At 39.9% G+C, this 8712-nt stretch overlaps 1 protein-coding gene across 3 annotated transcripts in view; it reads right to left on the bottom strand.

Moving 5' to 3' along the window:
- Positions 1-2996: 2996 nt before the first annotated feature.
- Positions 2997-8712, bottom strand: part of HIF1A (hypoxia inducible factor 1 subunit alpha) — a 35031-nt gene continuing 29315 nt past the window's right edge. For 2 of the 3 annotated variants that reach the window (XM_064511932.1, XM_064511931.1), the window contains exon 15: positions 2997-8581. In XM_064511932.1, coding sequence (XP_064368002.1) covers positions 8430-8581 — 152 coding nt within the window. In that variant the 3' untranslated portion in view covers positions 2997-8429. The remainder of the gene's footprint in view (positions 8582-8712) is intronic. The other variant, XR_010389286.1, reaches the window with a different exon arrangement.

The raw sequence follows: 8712 nt of genomic DNA, 5'->3' as shown, positions 1-8712 counted from the left end.
GCCTGCGCACTCCGCCGCCGCGGGCCGTTAACGGCAGCGGGGAGGGGCGGCGCTCCCACCCGCCTCGTCGCCCCCCAGGGGAGGGCGGTGGTAGCAGGGACTCGCCGTGCCCGTCGCCGAGGGCGCTGTGGCGAGCCCCGTCCCCCGGCGCGGCGGCTGCGCGCCCCCTCAGCAGAGCAGCCCGGGGGAAGTGGCGGGGAAACCCCCGGCATCCTGCCAGGCGACTCGCGCCGCCTCGTCGGCGGGACGTGGCGCTTTGCCCGTCCCCGCGGTGCCCCCGGTCCCCGGCAGGGCGGGAAGCGCCGCGTCAGCCGGCTGCGGGGAGCGGGGCCGCGCCTGCCCCGCATGCACGGCCACACGTAGGCGGCTGGGGCGGGGGGGGGCCGCGGCTGCTGCGCCGCACGTAGCGCGGGTGGGCGCGGCCTCGCCGGCCGGGCCGGGCCGGGCCGGGCCGGGAGCGCCGCTTCGCCTCTCCGCGCTGCCAGCCAAGGGCAGCGGCGGCCCCGGGAGGAGCTGCCCGCCGGAGGGCCCGTGCGCGCGGTAAGTGCGGCCGCCTCGGGGGCTGCGCGCGGTGCCGGGGCGGGGGGCAGAGGGGCTGCGGGCGCCGCTTGCGGGAGCCCTGAGGGAAGGGAAAAGAGGTGCGGAGCGAGCGTCAAGCAGCGGTTTTGGATGGAGCGATGCGTTACGCGGCGACCGTAAAGTCAGTGGATACTCTGCACGGCGAGGCTTTCTGCCCGTGATGGAACCGCTCACGTGAGTTGCTTTCTTAAATAACCGTCTGCTGCATAATGAATTTAACATATCGCTGGACCTAGTGCTGTGATTACGTCCAGACCGTTCACCGTTAGCATCAACTAATTGATTCAGAGGTCACTGTTTTAAGCTAGGCGCTCAAACTATCAGCTGCTACAAAGATACTAACTTCCACAATGCGTCAGGCACAAAAACATCTTTCGGTATTTACTTTATTTCCAGAAATGTTGCTAAAATCACAGCTTTTAGTAGCCTTCATAGATGAGGAGGACATGAATGGTGCTGTCAGCTAAACGGCTGTTGCCTTCAAGCACCACTGATTGCCACTTTCATTGATTATAGGAAGGGAAGCATTAGCAGTGCTGTTAGGTATGAACTGGACAGGTTTTAGCAGCTGCCAGGGAGAGCTGCACCTGCTGAGTTATCAATTTTTTTTTTTCTGAAAAGACATTCATGTCTCTTATTTGGATTAATATTTAGAGACATTGGACTGTGACCACATTCATCCAGCATGTGACCCTGTCTTCAATAGATTGCACTAATTTTGAAACAGAATGGCAACACTATTGGAAAAACAGTTATAATGTACTGTTCCCCTCTCTCTCATCCCTAATGGACCTAAGGATTCAAAGCACAAGTTAGTTAATAATTGACACACATGGAGTGCATTCTTGTTTACCTAGAGACCAAGCCCAGTAATACTTAGTTATAGGAATTATCCCGTAATTTAAAAAGAGTCATTTGGCGCTTGAGCGATGCATAATTTGGAAAGCTTGAGTGTGTTTTCTAAATTTTGTATTTTAAGCATTGCAGTGAGTGTATCGATTTCTCAGGCTGTTTCAAAAAAAGCTAGATGGGAATTTTCTTTTCCTAAGGTAGATAGGGCTGAATGTTCTAACACTCACTGTGCAAGGGGAACCTTTGTAGTGAGGATGGGGCTGTTGTGCCTATATATTAATGTGTGATAGTCTTTCCTTGCAGAAAGCTTGGCTACAACGTAAAGAATGAAGATGCAAAGAAAAAAAAAAGGGCCCTTTTGCAGCATTCCCCTTCTGTTGTGTATAGTATAAAATACGGTGTTCATTTCTGGGCTAACAAAGATACCGCTTACTTTTCTTGATAAATTGTGTTTTCATCCCATACACTGTCAGACTTTTCATTAGTAAATTGTAATTGTTAATAAGACTGTCTTCTAAACTAAAAAGAAGAGTAGATAACGTAAGTTACAGTAACCACCATATTCTTCCTTATTTGTATTCTTATTTAACTGCTAAACAAAAGAATGAAGTCCTGTTTGTCCTGTTAATTCCTACTGTGTAAACTGCAACTCATTTATCCTGCATAAATACAAATAGCTATAAATAATGAGGGTTTATCCAGTTGCATGTGGTACAAGACAACTCTTTTGTTTTGCAATACCACGTTTAATTGTATTAAACACCTTTTCGGAATGAAAACATGATGAAAATTGCAATGGGACTCAAATAATAGCAGCATTGAATGGTAAATATCTGAAAAAGTAAATTCTGGAAGTATTTTATTAAACTTCTATGAGTACAAACCTATCACTAATACCAAGTAATGGTATGACACTCTCTAGGGCCAGCATTGATATGCCTTCTACTTTTGAATTTCTTCTCAGCAAAGAAAAAATATTGCAATAGACTTTTAATCTGTTGTATTGGAAATGGTATTGATATAACAAGACTGATTTCTAAGTTCTTGTCAAGTTACTTGCACGTACAGAGAGCAACTGAAATCAACTGGAGAAGTCATCTTGGACTTGAGAACACCCTTGGTAATAAAATAGAAATGATTTCAACTTGATTACTCAAGGAAGTTTCATAGAACTTCTTTGTCCCTCTGGCTCCATCGCTGTTGATCTCCTCACACATTAGGAGCTTCTTTGTCTTGTGATAAATTGTAGTACTACACCTCTTCTGATTGTGGAAGTAGTCTACTTAATTTAGGTAGGAAAACCACTGTGACTGAGGTGAATGGGATTTGGCTGTAAATACAAGGTAGAACTTACAAATGCTCTTCAAAGATAGACTGTATGTACGCCTAGTGACAAAATTTCTGTTGACTTTGGTAGGTAAGTCAAGCCTCAACTGTGCAAGGAGTTTTAGTTATGCAGCATAGTATCTATGTAGTTCACTTACAAAAGTGGTTTTGTCATTTACTATCTTCACCTTTTTAGAGCTGGGGTAACTGCTGAACAGAAAGATCAGAGATGTCCCAAATTAGAAACAAACCCTCTCTTTATTGAATTTTATATTGTTACACAATCAAAAAGAAATACAATCACAAATATGTCAAAATGTTTCAAGAGAAATATCAATTGCAATACGTTGTACTTGGTTCCAAAAAGAATTCCGTTAAAATATACCACTTCTTCATGAGAGAATACTGCTATTATTCACAAAATTTACCCTACTGTATAAATCCAGTAGCAAACTAACTTTTTGGTAACTTGGCAAGCCTTGCTCAAGGTAAACAGGAAAGCAGAAGGAAAATGACAACCCATTTTTAGAATTTAGATCAAAAAATCACAGTTCTCCTCCAGAATGGAGCTTTCCAGGGAGGCAAGTACCTGATAGCTAATGCTATCTTTAATGAAAGCTGGATACCCAACTCATTTAAATTCCTATGAAAATACTGGCCTTCCTACAAAGCCATCTTAAGCTGTGAGATGTTCATTTTCATGCTAGACTGTTACAGTTCAAATAATCTGAATCATGTAGTGACATCTGAATGAACTTTGTGTTCTGATCAGTAGCAGCTAATCAAAGATCATGGGGGAACAGATGGTTGACCTCAGGCATATTCATCTATAGACTGATTCATAGTGGTAGAATACTCATGATTCCTGCATTCAAGAGCACTGTTCCAAGGAACTGATTCATTCAGCAATGGAACAATGGGAAAAGCCTGCCAACAGATACTAGTGAAGCAGCCCACATTTCTGCATTGTTTAGCTACCATTCTTCAGCTGTTTCAATTAAACAACTTCTTAAAATAATGAAAAATGACCATTAAATATACAGTAGTTTAACCTGTAATAGTCAGAATTTCATTCCTACCATTTTATTTCAATACAAGCCTAATGGATAAATTCATTCAAAGCAAGTTTTTAGTCTTGAAATGGTCACCAGTGCTGTAAGATTTTAATTGTCCCTTCTGGCCTCAATCTGTGATTCTTTGAAGTAAATCATTATTACTGGGGGAAGGTTTGATGTGTGCACACAGACACAACTGACATGGAAACTACTAAAGTGATTTAGTTTTACCCAAAAGCTTTTCAACATCTACATACAGTCCAAGCCTACCTTCCTACCATGGGAGGATGGTGGGGTAGAAATGTGCACTTTAGGTTCTACGCTACCTTAGTTTATACTGTGTATTACACCTAAAATCAAGTCACTGGACAGTGGACTTAAAATTGACTTTGTGGGAGCTACACATCTATTTAATTATGATTTTTTTCAGCTCAAGGAATAGTGTAAGTGCTGGCTTAAATATATATACATTCCTTTAGCTTTTAACAAAACCAGCTAATCAGTGTTGGTGAGAAAGACATAAGCAACTAGTCTGATTTTTTTCAAAGTCAAGGTTATAAAATAATTACAGATGTGGGGGATAAAGGCAGAGGAAATAAATACTATAACTGCACTATGTACAAGAACAAAGTGTAATGGCTTGTTCATTTGCATGCAAGTATATTAGCAAAATGCAGCCAGACAGCTTAGTAATTTGACAGTCAGGTTGGTAAATCTGTTCAAAGCAGACAGAGGGAATAAGTGAGGGCCTGCAGAATAACAGAAATTCAGATCACAATCTGGCCTGAAATAGTGGAAGAAACTGAATTCTTGAACAATGATGAGCAAGGAACTAGAAGCGCAATCAGTTAGAATCTGTGCAGGAACAAAAACATAAGCAGCTATAAAGAGATAGCTTGACTACTGCTGCAGTTGTGATAACCTTCTGAAAAGTGACTTTATCCTCTTCAGTTTATGTGGCAATGATAATCTAGCCTATCTTTAATATGCAGAAGAGAACACTATATCCAGCTGCAGTTTCTCTTCTACTACTGGCAACAAATCAATGTTCCGTTACATAGCACCTCAACACTTTAAGAGGTAGCAAGTGAGCAAAGAGATTATTCAAAATCACTAAGAAAGCCTTCAAAAATGAACATATTCTAGAAGCTTGTCCTCCAAAGTAGGTTTACCATCAACATATGTATTCCCAGATTGTAAGAAACAAACCAACCAACCAAAACCCCCTAAAATGTGTACTTCTAGACTTTGTGACTCACATTTGCATTTAGCAAAGCTCTGTTACTGTTACTTTTCCCTACTTTCTTCAGTGTCTCTAAGCAACCTATGGAACTATTTTTTTCAGTATTTACTCCAAATAATTATTCTTTTCCACCAGGATTTATTGTAGCCTTAACTTCCAGGATAAGGCCAGATTTGACAGGTCCTAATAATTATTTTAAGAATTACCTGGGCAGGGAGAGGGGGAAATCCTTGAAGGATCTGTGTGCAATTCAGAAGTTAGGTTTCAATTTTATCCCCCGCCCTCCCGAGATTAAAATCCATAGGTCTGCTGCAGCTCACTCCAAGAATTACTTTTTCAGCTGCTTTTACCAGGACAGTAATCAAAGTGGTGTGCCTGGTTAATATACTAGGAAATGTATATGAGTTGGGAAGATCCTTATATGAAGTAGTGCTTATTTAAATTCATGGCTGCTATCATTAAAACCTGAGATGATTCCAGCTGGCTGATAACCATAAGTTACATACAGGTCACTTAAGTTTTCCTACTTCCTGTAATGTGGATTTTCTCTCAGGTAACTCACTGCCTGCCAAACTTAGAGCAGAACTCAGAGCTCCAAATAGGTCAGTTTTGAGAGGCCAGGACATCTAAAATAAAGTCCACAGAGTAACAGAACTACTATCACATCGGAGGATATCAATTTTGAGATGAAAAGGATAACATAAGAGGCCAGCCAAAGAGCTTGCTGGAGGAGTAAGAAAAGCTCAGTCTTCCCTCTAGTATGTCTACAACACTTTGCTCACTGTCTCACAGAAGCATCATCTTAATCAACACAGAGTTAAGCACAAAAGGGTTCCCCCTGCCAACTGGTGTTTTTCCTCAAGCCTTTAAGAATTTCATTACTAAAAGTTCCTCTACTGAAGATGGAGAAAAAGAGTCCATGAAAAGCATGCCATCCAAAGGTCCTCACATAGCAGGTATGCAGTAGCTCTGTTGCTTTCATCCAGAGAAATTTATAAGCTTTGGACACTTAAAGGGTGTGCATTACAAGTCTTAATACTCAGTAGCAGCTGTGTATATTCAAAACACATTCTCTGCACAAAGCTGCAACTCCAGCTTGGTGCACCTGCATGTCTTCCCCTCTCTTTTTGCGAGTACTACTCCAACTGTAAGAAGTATACAACCAATTCTGCTACCCTTGCCTTACCTCCATTAAATAAGGCATTTTAGTGGGCGGTTAATAGTGTCTATTTAATTAATTGTCTCACTTTGAAAAACATTCCTCTCAGTGAACAGTAAAGGTTATTTTAAAAACTAGGTTAAACTTACATAACATTATATTGATTTCAAAAGTCTCAAAGGAGTCTAATGAAACAAATTCCCATTTTTGGATATGGATATGTCAGTGCTTAAATTTTAGAAAAAGTAAGAAGTATCAATGTCTTAAGTTGTTACAGCACATGAATTTGAGGAAGAAATTTAACCATGGCCAAATTAAATCCTGTAGTAAGACACTCCACATTTCTCTTGCACTGAAATATTTCTTAAAATAGTTTGAAGAGTGCACAGAATATCTAGACTGTATTTACACATTACAAGGTTGTATCAGTAGCATGGAGTTCAGACAGCCAAATGAGAAAAGTCACCTAGTCAAAGTTACTAAGCCAACAGCACAAGGATGTTGAGAACAAGCTTCTTTTATCATTCAGTACCAGCTTTGTTTTTCATCGTGCAGTTTTTGTGACAAAAAACAAACCAAAACACCTATTTTTAATTGATCAGTCTTGGAAATTTTTAGTTTTCCTGCTTTCCAATGTTACCTTGATAGTGCTTCCAGAGACAAGCCTTTAAGCTGTTCATAAGGAAGAATCTTTCCACTATAAAGGAACACAAGTACGCTATCTTCTCATTTGAAGTATGCTAACTGGTGTAGTAACTGGTTTAAAAATCTAACGTCTTTGGCCAGCTGTAGTACAACACCGTCTAGGAGACTTTAGTACTAAATAGGCTCAAATAATTAACTTGGAGATGTTAAGGTGAAAGTAAAAGTAAGGAAGCAATGATTTCCAATCAACTCTAAGTTAAAAAGGGAACACTGATGAACAATAACCACTAACAAAAATATAAATTATCTCATTTCTCTCAGATAACACACTCCCCCAGGGGGCCTGGTCCACATATAGTTTATTGATGTAAGAAAACAATACAGTTAGTGTTAGATCCAACCACAAAGAGCAAAAGAATGAGCGAATGAAAGTTTTTGTACAGTACTTATAGGAAAATAAGATGTTTGTGCCAGCTACATATTTCTAAATAAAAAGGCTTCTAAGTATATTTAAGTTACTGAAATCTACATGAAAACATGGATGTTAATAGCAACAAGGTGCATAAAACCAAAACATCAAAATATCAAGCAACTCAATGATGTACTAGATAAAACTTTGCTAACAATGCATGATGTTTTACAATCTGCTTGAAATATCACCTATACCACACAGGGTAAGCTGAACATTTAGATTTAAGATCATACACAATATTAGCATTAACTTCAACAACTACGGGCAGGGAATTTTTTTTTTTTTAAGCTGGCGAAGTGACTACTTTAAGAACATCAAACTCTCTCTCTAAATTGAGAATGTATCCAAATAAAATGCTGCTAGCCCTTTCCAGATAAAGCCTTTCCCTTTGACTAATCACACTCATTTAAGTCAAAAGCATAAGACAGCATTTAAGAACAATTTATATTACAACATGACTAAAATAATGACATAATCCAGGTTTAAACATGATTTCATAGGCAAACAAAAAAAGATTCTTCTTAAAAACTAGTTTTTATAAACACAGAATATATTGCATGAGGAACTGCTGGTATTTTTTAAGAAAATATATTGTGCGATTGTGGCTACAATGCACTGCTGCAAGCATTGTTGCTTCTTATAAAATTATTAAAATAAAAACTTATTTGAACATAACAAGTAAGAGAGCACAAGTCTTCCAACTACTTATGGAGAGCAGGATGGAAGTATTGCCAGTTTTTCCTGTGTTGACATTTTACTACTGATAAGTTTTGGTGACCAACTCTCCAGCCAAAAAATAAATATTTTTTAGAATCAGGTGCATATTTCAAAGCTACTATTGCAAGTGTGTTTTAAATGTAATGGACTTAAAGTGTATGTACCAAAGAATTATAAAAATGCACTATAAGTTGAGTTATTGTTACATAAAGAACATATTAAAAAGACTGTCAAAATAAGTAGAAAGGGGATCAAAACTGAACTAACTGAATTAGTGCAGTACTGTAGCCAGGCTTCTAAAATCAGATATAGAAAATATAAATAGACTGCTTTCGGTGATGATTCACCAGTGTCCAAAAAAGGAACAAGTATTGTGAAAGCTCAGTTAACCTGATCCAGAGCTCTGAGCAGTTCTTCACCCTGTAGCAGGTTTCTGTTGCCTTGTATGGGAGCATTTACTTCACAGTCGTAACTCGTGAGTTGGGGTAGTCCACTCTCATCCATCGACTGCCCTAGAAGTTTACTTGCTATGTCTATAGAGGGAGGAGGAGGGGGGGGAAAAAGCGTACTTTATTCACCAAGCTTCACCTTTCTCCCAAAGTTGTTCATAAAGGAGGCAAGTTGGGATACTCTATAGGCACTCAGTTCTCTTTCACACACACAA

This window comes from Dromaius novaehollandiae, chromosome 5 (genome assembly GCF_036370855.1).
Source record: "Dromaius novaehollandiae isolate bDroNov1 chromosome 5, bDroNov1.hap1, whole genome shotgun sequence".
Taxonomy (NCBI): Eukaryota; Metazoa; Chordata; class Aves; order Casuariiformes; family Dromaiidae; genus Dromaius; species Dromaius novaehollandiae.
Note: the sequence above shows the minus strand (reverse complement) of the source record. Positions and strands in the feature narration are given on the sequence as shown.